General features: G+C 30.2%; 3 protein-coding genes and 1 long non-coding RNA gene across 4 annotated transcripts; 2 read left to right on the forward strand and 2 right to left on the reverse strand.

The window, feature by feature from the left end:
• Nucleotides 1–187: 187 nt before the first annotated feature.
• LOC143303008 (uncharacterized) lies at nt 188–6,286 on the forward strand. Its single transcript, XR_013058969.1, has 2 exons — nt 188–326; nt 4,867–6,286. It is a non-coding gene; the product is annotated as an uncharacterized LOC143303008 (long non-coding RNA).
• Pbp95 (proximal sequence element A Pbp95) lies at nt 546–4,847 on the forward strand. The gene has a single exon (XM_033339519.2). It carries the CDS (start codon nt 546–548, stop codon nt 3,138–3,140), a length of 2,595 nt encoding a protein of 864 aa, XP_033195410.1. The 3' UTR covers nt 3,141–4,847.
• LOC117159565 (lipase maturation factor 2) lies at nt 5,348–9,650 on the reverse strand. Its single transcript, XM_033339520.2, has 11 exons — nt 8,979–9,650; nt 8,659–8,818; nt 8,366–8,549; nt 8,174–8,275; nt 7,583–7,776; nt 7,324–7,502; nt 6,977–7,226; nt 6,692–6,897; nt 6,373–6,613; nt 6,069–6,285; nt 5,348–5,979 (listed from the first exon to the last, which is right to left on the reverse strand). Exons 2-11 carry the CDS (start codon nt 8,750–8,752, stop codon nt 5,700–5,702), a joined length of 1,947 nt encoding a protein of 648 aa, XP_033195411.2. The 5' UTR covers nt 8,753–8,818; nt 8,979–9,650; the 3' UTR covers nt 5,348–5,699.
• Nucleotides 9,651–11,970: 2,320 nt separating this feature from the next.
• On the reverse strand, nt 11,971–16,267 carry LOC117159642 (pyruvate kinase). Its single transcript, XM_033339653.2, has 9 exons — nt 16,004–16,267; nt 15,358–15,499; nt 14,710–14,948; nt 14,390–14,567; nt 13,901–14,119; nt 13,646–13,821; nt 13,086–13,316; nt 12,768–12,990; nt 11,971–12,260 (listed from the first exon to the last, which is right to left on the reverse strand). The coding sequence occupies exons 1-9, from the start codon at nt 16,067–16,069 to the stop codon at nt 12,046–12,048; spliced, it is 1,689 nt and encodes a 562-aa protein (XP_033195544.2). The 5' UTR covers nt 16,070–16,267; the 3' UTR covers nt 11,971–12,045.
• Between the last annotated feature and the right edge of the window lie 61 nt (nt 16,268–16,328).

Below are 16,328 nucleotides of genomic sequence, written 5' to 3' on the forward strand. Positions count from 1 at the left end.
TCGTAAACATATGTGCACGACTTCCGGTCGAATGTCAAAATTTCCTAATACTTTTATTGTTTATGTCAAATCGACATTTATTCGTATACATTTCTACGTACATTATTTGTTGTGCAGTGATATTTTAAATGAAAAATTCCGATCAACTCCGGTTAACCTAACATTTAATTTTTAATGTGTTCGTGATCGAAATCTTTAAACTTAATCAGCATCATCATGGCTCCAAAATACGTATGTACTTACTTACATATTGAGGCAGATGAAAGAAAAGCAGCACGAATAGTCGAACAACACGTCTTGAAAACTACATCGACACATTTATTTACGTATGTAAATATAGATACACGCAGTTTAAAGTCTTAACACGTACCTATGTTTTTTAGTACACTTCATACTTTATCTTTTGTAATTTGCTTACAATTATTGCAAATATATTAATAATAGATATGGTTATTTTTCATAAATTGATGTGAATTTAATGTTGATCGAAAGTGTAATTTGTTAATCGATAAATAATAACGAACTTATTTACAAATCTGTTCGTAATGAACACGGTACTCGATGAAGGTGATGAAAATAATGATCTAGTCGAAATGTTGTTAGAAAGTATATTTCCCAAATGTGAAGATGGAAATCATTTTGAGAATAATTACGAAATAAATGACATCGAATTAGTCGATAACTTAAAACAGGAATCTGTTAAAGATCAAATAAGTGTACTACAAAATGAATGTCAAACCAAAGACGACTTTACGGAATATAGTATCGAAAATTGCTATGATATGCTAGAGTATAACAAACAAATAATCTCTTCTTTAATGGATTTAAAAAGCAACATAATCCTTGCTCTTACAAAATGTCAAAAAAAATTAGCAGTGATAGAATGTAATTTAAAAAAAAATATAGCCAAAGATACAAAAATTTCAATTTGCAATGCTGGCATGCCTTATTTTAAGGATAAACATTATTTTTTTGCTTCTAATAATGAAGATGAAATGTTGAAGGAAAGCTATAAAGAATTACAGCTCAAAAATCTTCCCAAAATTTCTGCATGGACTAAAAAGGAAAGAGATGTGCTTTTAGATGCGGTAAGAAAAGAAGCTGAAGGAGAAAAAGAATACAACAACAGGAAAAAGAAATTTTCATCTACAGATATTTTACAAACAGTCAATCCATTACAACAAAAAGAATTTGATTGGTTTAAAATATCATCTAATTACTTTGAAGATGTCCATTCTCCATTTGATTGTCGTATCATGTGGAATGTTTTTCTTCACCCTAACATCAACAGGAAGCATTGGACGAAGTCAGAAATTACTAAACTCAAGAGAATAGTACAAAAGTATGAATTTCAAAACTGGGACAAAATTGCCAAAGAGTTAAATACAAATCGTAGTGCGTATCAATGTCTTATCAGATATAATACAAGGAAAACATTACCTAAAGTCCATTGCATTTGGGAAAATGAAGAAGATAAAAGACTTTTGAAACTAGTAGAAATATTTCAAATTGGTGACTTCATTCCTTGGGGCGATGTAACTAGTTGGATGCAAAATAGAACTAAGCAACAAGTTTATTTTCGATGGTCATACAGCTTATCACCATATTTAACTAAAGGCAGATTTACTAAAACTGAAGACGATATCTTGAAAGATGCTGTTACTAAATATGGTACTAACTTTCGTAAAATATCAGCTGCATTAATGCCTAATAGATCTACCATTCAACTTCATGATCGTTATCAAACATTAACCATTAACCAAATTGAAAGTTGGACTTCGTGGACGCTTGAAGAAGATACAAAGTTACTTCATCTTTTTCAGTGCATTGGTCCAAATTGGTCTGTAATAGCTAAAAACTTTTCGTGCAAAACTAGGACTCAATTAAGACATAGATATACAGCTTTGCAAAAATACATTAAGAGAGGTGTTTCCATACTTGAACTGCATAAATATCGCTTAAAAAATAGAGTACAACATTCAGAAAATGAAAACAAGGAACAAAAAAAGGAAGAACTTTGTAAAAATATCTTCGAACCTAATAATAGTATTACCAATGAAGGTCATGATAATAATATTACGAATATAGATCAAGAACTAATTGACTATTTTCATACAAAATGTAAAGCAGAACACTTGATACGTAAGCGGGAACTTCATGATGTGGAAAAGTTGAAATGTAAAACAATAAGCTTATATAATATTTTACAAGCATTGAATGCCAAACTCTGTATATCCAACAACATTATTGATAAAAAATTAAACAATAGAGATCAACAGCTTTTGCATTCATTAAGGGAATATATAAAACTAAAAAGTGATAAGAAAAAGTACTTTCAAATTGTAGAGGAGTATGAATCACGCATGTTTAAACGCAATGAGTCTGAACAAGATTCTTGTTTTTTACCTCCATGTCCTTTTGATTCGCAAATAAAATTGAAGAAATTAAAGAAGTGTATCGATTATGATATAGATAGAAGCAATAAATTTGTATTCGAACTACCTACAGAGTTTAATACATCAGAGCTTATAATTCCTTACATCGGTGGTGATGAACAAGAATTACAATTTCAAAAATTTGCTCGTTCCTTTCAAGTTAATAATCCAAAATGCTGTGAATCAGCCTTTGAAACTCAAAACTGTTCTACATTTTTAACAAAATTACTATTACAACGTCGATGTCGTACCAATAATAGCAACGATAGAAACAATTCAACTGACAAAACATTAAAAAAATTGGAATCAGTCGTTCGTTTCGACATTGGTACCGCTGCATCTCATGAAAATGACGATGTCAATTACAAATCTCAGTATATGGAATTTCAAAGCAAATGTCTATCTAACAGTATGACAGAAATTACTCAAAACCATGAAACATCTATGATGTATGCTAGCTATGCAACTTTGATAAGTTTTAAAAACTTAACATATTTGAAACGATTAAATGAAAAGTATAGTTTTCTTGATGAATATTTTATACCATCAAGCGAATTACAAGCATTTAATTTATTAGAAACACGTTTAGAACAATTATTTAAGTACCCATTAGGTCTGTCAAATATCTTATTGCCACAAGTTTATGTAGAGGATACATTTTTGTTCGAAGATATTCCACCGAAAAAGAGACGTCTCAAATATTAGACACATTAGTGGAACATAAAACAAGGAAGTAACGAATATTAAGCGAGAATTTTAGGATATAATATAAGGATTCAGTTTAGGATATTAGACCATTTTTTATTTTAAGGGCGGAACAAAATTATATAACTTATAAAATCCATTTTATAAATTTTACACTTCCAAATAAAAGCAACTTTCATTTCACTAAATTAAAGCACTACGTTAATTTTTGGGTAAATATTATTTTTCTCTGGCTTACGGTTTAATTTATGGGGATATTTCAGAAATTTCTGTTTTTATATTATTTAGACATATATTTTTATTTATAACTAAATCTATATGAAACTGCTACCATTAGGTTGATAACATTTTTCCTTAGTAAAAATGTGTAAAAAAAGATAGTAAATGGAATTAAAGTTAAGTGAATGTGAGCTTGATGTTTGGACACATTTCTATTGAAAGAAGCTTATTATACAATGGCTAAAGGAAGTGGCAGTCCTTTCTTTTATAGGGTCAAAGTATTTTTATGCAAATCTTAAACAATTACTAAAGGGAGCTTATAAATTTTAGATGCTACCTTCTGCAAATTTTTCGATATTTGTGGACTTTAACAATTTGTGTATCCCCATATATGAGATCGTACAGCCACTTGAATAGCGGCTCGTAGAAGCGACTGATAATGAGATATTCTTCTCCGTGTGAATCTTTATCTATTCCTATTATTAGTATTCATTCCTATAAACTGTAGCACACCAACATATATAATAAGTCGGAAATCTTTTTTAGAAAGAGATGAAACACGAAGAATATGAAGTGATTTTTACCCATACTTAGTAATTCAGGTAATTGTAAATTAGACTAACTGTCAGATGAATTAGAATAACAGGAAACATTTCATAATTGCACAAAAATCGGGACCCAAGTTTTGCAACTATGTAAAGGTAGAAACGATTTTCTTTCTGAAAACCGAGATCTTAGACGTGCCGAACGTGGAAAAGAACAACTCGAATGAAAGATAACGAGGGACTGAGAGTCGAAGTGTTTGGCAAATATTAAAGACCCGCGATAAGCTGAGATCTTTAACTCAAAAATCAGACGTTCTTATTTTTAATTTTGGTAAATGAAACTTTTACCAACATGTTTGTTACATTTTTCTGATTAAAATGGTACCAAACACGATATGATTTAGCGCATATTTGCTTATATTAATAAATGATAGTGATATAACAATAAATAAATATAATTCAAATTATATCGTGTTTGGTCTCATTTTAATCAGAAAGATCTCAAAAATACGGTAGTAAGAATTGAATTTAAAAAATGTCGAAAATAAAAAAGTTCCGCTTTTGAATTAGTAGCCACATACATTGTCTCAACCATATCTAATATTAAATTATGTTATATTACTCGACCGTAGTTGGTAGTTGAACATTGTCTCACGGTTGGGGGGAACCTCCCCTCTGTGATGGGCATGAAAACCATGCAATTAACGAGAGGTTCTTTCTCTGCAATTATCGCATATTTCCTGAATTATGTTTTTCTCTTAATCCTATGTCTTTATTATACTACATTAGTTATATTTCAATATATCGATTAATATACTGACCACAATGATATTAACATCTTTATGTATCTTTATGTAAAATAATTATATCTTTCAAGCATTTTACTTTATAAAAATCGTATTGTATTATACAAAATAAATGTTTATTAAAAGAAGGGAATCAATATTTCTTTCTTTTTTCAGGTCATTATACATCAGTAATAATTTCATGAAAATGTAATAAGAAATATAAAAATTCAAATATTAGTTGATGGCATAAATCTTTTATCGATCAAATTTTCGAAATGATTTCATTTACTTTTGTTGTAATAATATGATAGTTCTTTTCACTTGAGGAAGAAAAGTGACACAGAGCTACTATACTAACTACATTATGCAAACATATATCATTTTAATCCACCTGGAAGTGGACTTTCTGACCATTTTTATTTATTAAATGCACAACAAATTTCAAAACATACTATATACACTTATATTACATTGCAATAATTACTTAAAAGAAATACATTCAGAAAAATAGATCACAAATAATTTAATTTAAACTTAAATGCGATTTAGAGTATTATCGTATGTATGGACATATCATAGAACATATATATGTATCATTTTTGAATAAGGTAAAGTAAAACGATTTAATACATGTATAAAAAATTTGACAACAAAAAACGTACTTATAAGTTTAGTACAGATATTTTACAGTATTATTGATAGGAAACATATTGTATATTTTCTCAGTAAATTCGTTCTCTCCCCCCTCCCACACACCTTTTCTAAATTTTATGTAGATGCATATGATCAATAGATGTTTGATTAAGATGTATGAAAAAAAAGAAAGAAAAATGTATTGAGCAGATGATTATGTATTCGTAAAAATATAATATATGCATAATTTATGAAATAATTTATATGTATGATACAACCAAACTTGATTACGACTATACACAAGCACGTTTTTATAAACATAACCAACTATGAATTATTTTTTACTGAGAACATGACAAAAATGAGATAAATACTTACTTTTTCTTTGACACTGAATTATTGTAACTAGTCATGATGATTGTACAACCTGCTGTAAAAACTCCCCATAAGAGAAGGCTAGCTTCGATTTTGTAAACCAGAGACCTAATGCTATCGAAGAATAGTTTTAACGAATCGTTTGTTATTTTGAAAGTCGGCTTATCTTGAATAATTTTCATTTTTGATAAATATTCGAGAAGCGGTGGATGATCGTGACTAAATATTGGAAAATATTCTCCAATTTTTTCTCTTGTCCACCAAGCTTGTTTATTCCACCTAATAAAAGATAAGATGAAACAGAAAATAATTAAGACTATTCAAACTTAAGAATAATTGAGAAGATATACATGCGTATAAATACTTACGATTGACTCCATGGGGTGTAATGATAACGATAAAGACTAGCTTTAATATATCTAGGTGGTTTTTCAGCAAATGGGTTTTTCATGTTATTCATTAGAGCCAACACTTCTGGTTGACCGCTCAAAAGGCGATATGCTAATGACATTAACCATGGATTTTGATGATAAGTACCTAACGCAGCAAACCACATTTGCCAATCGAGCCGTGGTTGATGAGGAGCTGAAAACAATAAAGATTAATAATAATTAATTGCAATTCTTAAAGATGTTGAATAATGTGATTTAGAAAGAAGAAGAAATGACCAACCAACAAACGGTAATGAATTATTAACATTTCCTGGTTTATATAAAAATTCGTATTCTTTCCATGGCCCGTCAATGTCATTGCTTCCTTCGATGATTACTTCTAGTCTACCTCCTACTCCGGTCATACGTCTAAATAATCCATAACTATTTACAAGATGAAGATGTTCGACTTTCCCTTGTATCTGTTTTAATTGCACTGGTATTGTTGAATTATAACTGTGATGTAAGGTGGCATACGGTACCTAGGCACACAAACATTATGAACACGAATATTAAATAACATAAACAGTGACACATAATAATAGCAGGTACATACGTACAATACTTATAGCGAAGATAGAACAAACTGCTGCTGCATAAAGAATCGTAACGAATGTTGCCAAAATTTTATTTTGTATTCCTTTAATGGCTAATAAAGACGTAACTAATGCATTTACAACTGTAAATGCGAGGGATATTATGCCGATGGAGATAGAAACTGGGATTGTTCGTGATAAAATGTAATCAAATTGTTCTTGCGTAAATGCTGAAATAATGAAGTAAATAATAAAAGAAATGGCAATTAAGAAATATATTTGTGTCTTTTGTTAAAGATATCTACATACCAATGTCGCTTTGGATTGTCCAATTATCAGATATTCTAAGATTGTAATACACATATGTTGCATAAAAAATTCCTCCATAAACTACAATACACAATATTGTAGAAAAAGATTCTATGATATTATAAGTACCATTTTTAGATTTTTTTTTATAAAAGAATTGATCATCAAGTAAAGAGATACATAAACAGATAGTTAAAAAGTTGAAAAAATTGTAGTTTCCTGTTGCTATAATGTGTATCTGAAGAAATACCTAATAGAATTAATATAGATTATTAAACAATCGTCATATATTAAACATTAGGTAATACAAATAGTTATGACTCAAATTATTGATCAAATATATTTACCTGTGTATAAAATGCAATTATTCTGACTTTTCTGTTTGGAAAGAAGAATAAAAATGGAATGACAAGTTCAATAATATTGACAATCACAGTAGTAAAACGTAAAAACCATGTTGGCAAATGATGTGCGTACCATGCTAAATGAGTAGGTATACACTGTGACTCAAAATGTACATTTAAGGCTGAAACATTGTTGCAAAGAACTAAACATTCTTCTTTCACTTGGTTATAGTGTAAATGCATGTTTGACAAAATATTATACCATTTAATTTCCACCACACAGGACAACCAGAAGTAAGTTTCACTACTCCACTGGAAAACATTAAGCGGAAAAGTAGCCAACGCACAGTCCAAAAGGTTACAGCATCGCTTGGTGTACTTAGTTTTCCACGTTGAGAATAGCAAAATGGTGCTACAAATATACATAAAAATCCTGCTTCCAATAAAAGTACATCCCTGTAAAAGTATACAAAAATATCTATAAGCTTATCATAAATGATTTATATGGTTTATGGAATTATTGGTTTATATTTTTCTAACTATGTTACACATAATTGCAATATGTTTTTATTAATTAACTTGTAAATTGCTTTAACCATGTTATATTATATTATACATATATTTGTGCTGATTGAAGTCAATTTCAGAAAACAACAAAATTAATTAACCCAATTTATCCATATTGAATTAATACTATTAATCGATATATTATTCTGTACTTTATAGATATATGTGTATATGTTTGCATATGTATGTGTGTATGTTGTCTCTAATGTTATATATATATATATATACATGTATGTAATGTGCATATACGACACAAGTATTAACAAATTTAGGAAATATTACTTGCCATTGAAACCACATAAATGTTTGACCAATTTGATACAAAGAATAATATAATGACCAAAGTAGTGCAAATACCAATGCAATACAAAATCTTTGTGATATAAATCTGAAAATAACCAATATTTACATTATTATAACCATTTATGTATACATACACTTTGGTTATATAAATTACAATGAAATGATCAATCATTACCCTGCGAAAGAAAGAGCAACACCCACAAGTGATAATACATCTAACATGTATTCTATATTTAACCCAAGATAAGGAGCAAACCACAGTAATGTTGGTTTTTGTCTTAATTTATGAAACAAAGGTGAACGACTTTTAAGATCCAGCTGAGTTCTAGCCGGTAGGATGCCATTATCTCCATATAATCCTTTATCACAAATAGAAAAAGAAAAGAATAAATGTTAGAAGGAACAATGTAATAATGTAACAATGTAAAATAAATATTATTTATTTTGAACCTTTCAATTTGTACTCACCCGGTATTTGTATATAAAAACTAAGAAAGGCAAAAAGATATATAATGCAAATTCCTCGTAAAAATAAATTACGTGTATATCGTACTTGAACCATCGTCGATTGCTATACGTTAGGATTATTTCAAGAGATTAAAATGTATTCAAATGTAATGATTGAGACCTGCAATGTGAAACAATATGTATATACATATACATACTATACGTATATGTATACATGTGCGTATAGATAAAATTAAAATTTCATTTAAATCCTTTAATCTTTTAATTAATAATTATAAATATTTTCTGAAACATTGTTATTATTTTATAGATATAGTTACCTTATTATTTCATAATCTGATAGAATATTGTTCATCAAGTCGTAATCCAAATTCGTGACCTTTATTCCTAAATACATATACGATATAACTTACAAGTGATACAACGTTTGAGCTGTTGTCAGATTTTGATTGTTTTTTCCTAGACGTTACTATCTAGTAGTATTATAGAGGAAATGAGAGTGTTCACGCCCGTAGGTTGAGTTGCTGGTGCAAGTGCTGCACCAAGGGACCAAGTGTTGCACTAATTCAACTCTAGTATATAAAAGAACCACGGTCGTGACAAGAACTTATTGTGTTCCATCCTAGCATAGACAAGAACTTATTCAGTTCTATCCAGACGAGTTATGTGTGTAATTACATACATATAAGATAGATTAACAAACAGTGGTATACACAGGTCGGAAAACTCTTCTGGTGGGGTAAGACTCTTAGTGACTGGACGATGTTGATCAACTGCTGCAGTAAAGCGCTTCAATCAAGTAGTTAGGATTCGTTGCGTGACGCCATCATGTAAATATAGTTCGAACCCGGTTGTCTCTGTTTCTTTCTCTCTCTTCTTAATGTTGTCGTGTATTCGACTCACGGCGAACTGAGTAGCAGGCGGGATGCAAAGAAAAGACGGTATCACAATACTGATACTAGAGACTGATCTTTGCCTTATATATATATATATAATTATTACGATTACATTATTATTATTTTGTATCGAACTAATGTCTAATAAATGTTATATAACATAAAAATCTTAGTGAAACTGTAGAAGAACTGATTCGCTCAGTATATTTCAATTGAAAAAATATCCGAAGTAAAATATTACTATGAAATTAATTAAGCGAACACTCTATAAAAATAAATTACTCAAAACACACCAATAAAACAGTGCTATTGATAAATTATAAAAATTAACAATAACACAATCCACATGTTATTATATTAAAGTAACACATAGTATATATACACATTATAACAATACTATTGTCATTTAAAAATTCTAACTGCGCTAAAATAGAGGAAAATAAGTGCGGACGAATAATTATTTCAGTATTAAACAAATTAAGGACGCGTCATTATACTTTTACTAGAGACATTCACGAGCGGCCATCTTGGATTGTTATGATAGCTCCTACATGTGCGCATCGGAATACATACAATAATTATACACAGTAAATAAATACAAAATAATATTATTCCCACTGCAATTATACGTCAACTATTAAAATAAAGTCACAAATAATTAACGGATAAATAATAGATTTCACATTAATAAAATGTCACTGTATACTAGGGACATTCACAGGCGGCCATTTTGGATAATCAACACGTGCATATAGTAGCCTTTATGCGTTGCAGGATAAATCATATTTTCAACGAAGGAATAAATATTTAATAAATGATAATAAACTGAAAGATCGTAACGAGGAGGGAATAAATAATGATCAATACAACGTAACGCAAGAATATTAGAAATTAATAGAGTCTAGCCGTGAGAAACAAACTATGAAATAATATATTAAACTTACTATTATAAAAAAAAGAAAATGATATTTTATTGAAAGAAACAGGAAATAACGCATAGGAAGACTCGGCAAATACTAAGTTGCCACGCGCCTTGAACGATTCACTGGCATCAGCAAGGAAGTTACCAGATACATCGTAGATGCAAGGACAAGTTGGCACGCGCCTGCTACGTTCCATTGGCATCAGTAAGGAAGTTCTGGGAAACATCGCAGACGCAACATTAGCAAAATACGAGCTACTACGATACCTACATCTTATCACGCACCTTGCATGTCCCTAATACCCAACGAAATACGAGAAATTAAGAAGACGAAACTTCAGCAGCATTTACGTGTCTCAAGGATATGAGAAATTAGGAATAGCGTAAATAAGATAATTAAGAAGACGAAACTTCAGCACAATCCGCGAATGTAGACAGTTACAAAATTCCTAATTTGTCACGTAGCAATGCTGTGATTCCCATAGAGATGATCCATCACGTGACAATTAGGATATTATAAATAAGCGGGAATAACATAGAGTAGGAGAGTCCTTATTCAAAATTCAGACCATTCACATCGTCACTCTGTCCGTCGAAATCGAATATTAGAAAAGTTAAATAGTTTCAAGAGTCTTCATCCAAAATTCAAATTGTTCACATCGTCACTCTGTCCGTCGAAATCGAATATTAAAAATGGTTTCAAAAAATCATCATTCGTATTGTCACTTCATCTGCGGAATCAAAGTTAATTGTCAAAATTCGACACATCACCAAGCCATACATACCGCCGATCGACTTTACATCTAATCAAGGTAGGAAATTTGAAATTGTATATCCTCTTCTCTTTTAACTTGCAGTCGAACAAAGTTGTCTCTGAACAAAAGCACCCGTCGGCAGTTATAGTTGACAGATAAAACTATCAAGCACACAATTTACGTAGATTTCATCCGAACGTCTTGAATTCACGATATAAAATTGAAATAAACGTTCTTGGCCAAGATTTAATAAATTGTCTGGAATAAAACAACTTTATCAAATTTCGATCTATTTCCTTAACAATTGTTCGCTGTATCAACCAGTGATTACGGTGTTTTCAACGCAGAGAACATCTATGGTTTTTCGTTTTCCTCTTCCCATCGTTAGCAGATTGCTCATCCTTGGGCGAGGCCTACGAAGCCACACTGATTGTCCACAGTATTAATCAGAAATCTAAATCAATATTTCATACACAATAATATCATTTCAATATTTCCCTTCCGATTAAATCCAAAATCAAACGGAAAATAAATTTAATAAAATTTAAATTTAAAATTTGATCGATTTAAACAAATAAATACGTAACAGAGGTTGATTTTTGGTATATGGATTATGGATAGTAATATTAACAGAAAGAAATGACTCGGGCAGGAATTAAGAGTATATAGATACATGTTATAAAAACTTAATAAAGTTAAACAATATCTAAAAAGTTGTTTAAAAAAAACAACTAAAGTGTTAATTAAAAATGTTTTATTAATTGTTTCAACCATGGTAAAATTGTTTTATTTGAATTAAAAAAAGGGATATATTTCACCAGCAAGGCTCGAAATCCGCTATTTGATTTTCCATGTGTCCAGGTGACACATAAACTATACGTATGCAGTTTGTAAAGCCTGCTCCTTGACGCCATCCACTAACAATCACGATCGCATCGCCAACTCTAATGTACCCTTTTCTTCGGAGAGAGTCGATACCAGTCTGTATTCGAGTTTGCATGTCTTTACCCCAATCAGACAAGGGCTCCGCTGTATTGATAATTACATATATTAAATACATTAATTTTTACTAAAGGACTAAACCATTAGTACTAATTGTATTATAAGACAGCGATAAGAAATTTAATTTATTACGCTGCGAAACTCGTTTGATTTAGTTTCATCACAATGAAATAATCAACTGTCTATATGAGTTCACCACAGTTACAAATACTTTGATATATGTATCTTTCTTTTAGAAAATTATCCACGCATAAAAATCTAATGCCGTAAAAGTGGAAACGATATTGAAAGGAAAAGTATTGTTCTCTTGGTACATTTCGTATTTTTATATTACAATCTTTTAATAAAACTTTAAACGATCTACGTTTATATAACGTTTTTTACTCGACTCTACTCATAGAATATACTGGTAAGGTTTAGTCGTTAAACCCTTGGGGACTCTGTATAATAAAAAACATATGTGCACATCCATACATATGAAGAAATGAAAAGGATAGTATATTTATTTTAAGGAAAAACATAAGATATACTTACTTCTGTAATGAAGAGAATGGATACCATAATACAGCTGTAGCCATCTAGCAACTACTCCATAACGAGTAACTGCAAGAATTAGACATTTAGGACGATACATTGATAATAAAACAGCGCTGCGTCCTGTTGTTGTAGTAACGACAATTGCTGCTGCATTTGATTTTATCGATGTCTCAACTGCTCCAACTATGATAGAGTGTAAAGGATCTAGAGGTATTGGCACCTATTTTCGCACAAAATATCTTCATATCAATGCATATTGTATTACGAAAAATCGAATTATAATAATATCAGCTTAATTCCACCGAATATCCCTACCTTGTAGCTTAATTCATCGAAAATTTCCTTTTGCCACCGAGCGCTTTCAGCTTCTCTGCATACTATATCGACATCTCTTAATAATTTAGTAGTATCTTTCATATTCATAGCACCAGTTTTCAGAAAAATTGCATCGACTCCATTTAAAACAGCATGCGCAATTAAATTCATATCAATATTTAACTGTTCGTTATTATATACTTGAAACCCTAATACAATTGGTTTTCCTATCTATAGGAAAGGAAAAAGCAAAGTAGAAATTTATTTATGGATCACGATCTTGAGAATTATAGCTTGCTAGTTTCGTTAAATATTAGCTACGATTAATTAATATAATTTCTGAACAATTCCTCTTTCTTTTTATTTATACATTACCTAATTACAGAAACAAAAACTGGACTTAAAAGGAACATAAATTTTTGTGACAGATATTCGTATTGACGATTTGTAAATTTCTATCATTATGGCAAATCTGTTTTGTTACGGAACTGAATTGCATAGTATTCTAAAGAATTTACAGTGAAGTTATGCAAGGCAAATATTTATTAATAAAAGCTTACCTTTATACATTTCGCAATAATTATTTTTTCGACTAAAAATAGTTTTTCATTCCCTACGTCTATTTCAATATTGTTTCTATCGAGAAGAATAGCATCAGCTGAATGTAAAATTTCATCGAAATTTTCGAATCCTTGCTGAGTTGAGATCTTTGCCATAACGCAAATTTTAGTAACACCTTTAATCAGTATCGATTAGCGTAATATCAATGTCGTGCATCGAACAGATCATTGGAATTATGTACAGTTTACCCATACCCATTTTCTTCAAGCGACTTTTAATGCCGTACAACATTTTCTCGTTACGTGTATGATTCATTATAAGGAAATCACATTCTAACATTGAAGCCAATTTCATATGTTCAGTGTCTTTTTCCGAAATTTGTGGTAATGAAACTACACTGTCTAGTAATTGCACCAATTTGTTATCCCTTACAATACCACCTTTAATTATTTTACAAGTTACAGCTTCTTCATCTGCGTTAAAAGTATTTTGGTTTCTATTAATGTTTATATCGTGTGCATATTAATGTTTTGTAAATCAAGCTCTATTTGCCGATCAAAAGCTAAAATAAGTTATTATTAATACTACTGTTATTTTCCTAAATTTATATTTTACAATCAGCGAAAGGTAGTTCCAGTAACCATAGCGAAAATTTGAATCTAAAACATTTAAAATCTGAAACATTCACAACTAATTTATCCATTTAGTTATTAATTTATCAACATAGGGTAAGTGTAACTAACGGATACAGGTGACTTGTAATAGAGCAGCGCCTCGATCAATCAATATCCTATCTCCTACCCGACATACGCGAGGTAAATCAAGGTAAGAAATCCAAAAACATGTAGCACACCCTCCACGTTTTGCGATATTGTTCGTTACCAATTTTACCATTTTACCTTCCTCTAATTTAGCGTATCCCTATAAATATTAATACTCAGTATATACAATCGCCACATAGAATGCCATATAAAAATTTTACTAAAACATATACAATATACATGTATTAAACAATATCGTCAATAAATATCTTGTTTCAAGTGGTTTTAGATAATAATCATACTATACTCTTCTCATCACCACGGAATACACCCGTTCTTATTTCGGGACCCTGGAGATTCATTGCAACTCCCAAGGGGTAAACCTCCGTCGTCAATTCATACATTCTATTTCCTGCTTCTCTAACAGATTGTACAGTGATTGCGTGCCATTTCTCTGTTTCATGAGACATATTCAAACGAACTATGTTCGCACCAGCCATCATCATATTAACGACAGCGTCAGGATGAGAGTTCGCCATGCCTTATTAAATATATAAGATATTTTACAGTACACACTCTATTCATATCTAGAGTTTACTTATTTATTCCTTTTTAATAAACTTAAATAATATAACCCAATAATCAAAGGAATGTCACTACGAATGAGGTAGCCAGATTTTAAAAATTTAATGTTTTATGGTAAGCAATGATTGTATCTAACAACTGGAAGACAAACTAAAGGCACTTGTTAAAGGAAATATTTTAAAAGAATGTACTTTATGGACAACGTTTTAGTCATTGTAAATATAATTTCAAATATCTAGTTTTGAAAAAGCAAAAATTTTTTATTTAGAGACATATAACTAAAGTTTATCCGAGCATCTTAGGGTACCGTCTTATCAAAAGCAATTTGTATTAAAAGACTAAAAATGACACAAATGTTTGCTCACCTAGGGTAACCATAATTCGTGTAAGCCTTGCTAGTTTAGGGCTGGAATTGATATCTAGTTGTATGTTGTGTTCAAGACGTGTATTTTGATATGCTGCTTTTACTTGATCGTCTGTTATATACTGATCTTCAAGATTTATCATCTGTGTATTACGAGATAAATTGACAAATTTAAAAAACATATTTTATGAGATCAGATTGGAATGAATCAAAAGCATAAAAGCAAAAAGTTATAACATAACAAATATGGGACATTAGCGTATTACTTATATTTTTACTATAATCAACGCAACTTATCTTCTATTTCGTTGTATAAACGTATTTGGCTTTACATTCTATTCTCTTTGTTCCCTGTATGATATTTTTATGATTTTTACTGTTTTGTATTAAAATATTAGAACTGTATTGAAGAAAAAGGAAAATGTTTCAAAACATAACGCTAAATTTTTATGAAAGTAAATAGAAAATTTTAAATTAAAAAATAAAACCATAATTGTATAAATTCAGTACGTTTAATATGTTCAATCGAAATAACAGTCCTTGATTCCTACTCATTTATTAATGTAAATGAAGCACGTATACCTAATCACGATAATTAATCAACTAATCTCTATTAGGTACAAAAATGTCAATTATAAAAATAGTACCCATGGCATTCGGCGGCATGATTTTATCCATTTAGTTGCTGGTGCAATGTCATTGGTACATAACATTGTGTAATTCAGTATATGTTACAATTGTGTATCCTTCGAAGCTTAAAGAGATGTATGTGATTATTAAGAATGGGAACTGTAAGTTATTTGTCCATTTTATTAGTAATTTGGTAGAGGTTTATAAGAGGTCAGGTTACATGTTGTGGTTATTAAAAAATTTGAACACTGCATGCTCTGATATAAGAAGGTAGTCCAGTCTTTTGAAATTTAATACAAGATGTTAGAATTTGAAGTTTGTTATGTTTATGAGTAATTTTAA

The sequence above is a fragment of the Bombus vancouverensis genome, chromosome 8 (genome assembly GCF_051014615.1).
Source record: "Bombus vancouverensis nearcticus chromosome 8, iyBomVanc1_principal, whole genome shotgun sequence".
Classification (NCBI taxonomy): Eukaryota; Metazoa; Arthropoda; class Insecta; order Hymenoptera; family Apidae; genus Bombus; species Bombus vancouverensis.

Coding starts and splice junctions, on each gene's coding strand:
- Pbp95 (XM_033339519.2), top strand. CDS start 546: ATGAACACGGTACTCGATGAAGGTGATGAAAATAATGATCTAGTCGAA.
- LOC117159642 (XM_033339653.2), bottom strand. CDS start 16,069: ATGTTATGTACCAATGACATTGCACCAGCAACTAAATGGATAAAATCA. Junction 14,568..14,709: donor GTGGTGATGAGAAGAGTATA/GTATGATTATTA, acceptor TAATATTTATAG/GGATACGCTAAATTAGAGGA. Junction 13,822..13,900: donor AAGTCGCTTGAAGAAAATGG/GTATGGGTAAAC, acceptor TACTGATTAAAG/GTGTTACTAAAATTTGCGTT.
- LOC117159565 (XM_033339520.2), bottom strand. CDS start 8,752: ATGGTTCAAGTACGATATACACGTAATTTATTTTTACGAGGAATTTGC. Junction 8,276..8,365: donor GTTGCTCTTTCTTTCGCAGG/GTAATGATTGAT, acceptor GGTTATTTTCAG/ATTTATATCACAAAGATTTT. Junction 7,227..7,323: donor TAATTGCATTTTATACACAG/GTAAATATATTT, acceptor TAATTCTATTAG/GTATTTCTTCAGATACACAT.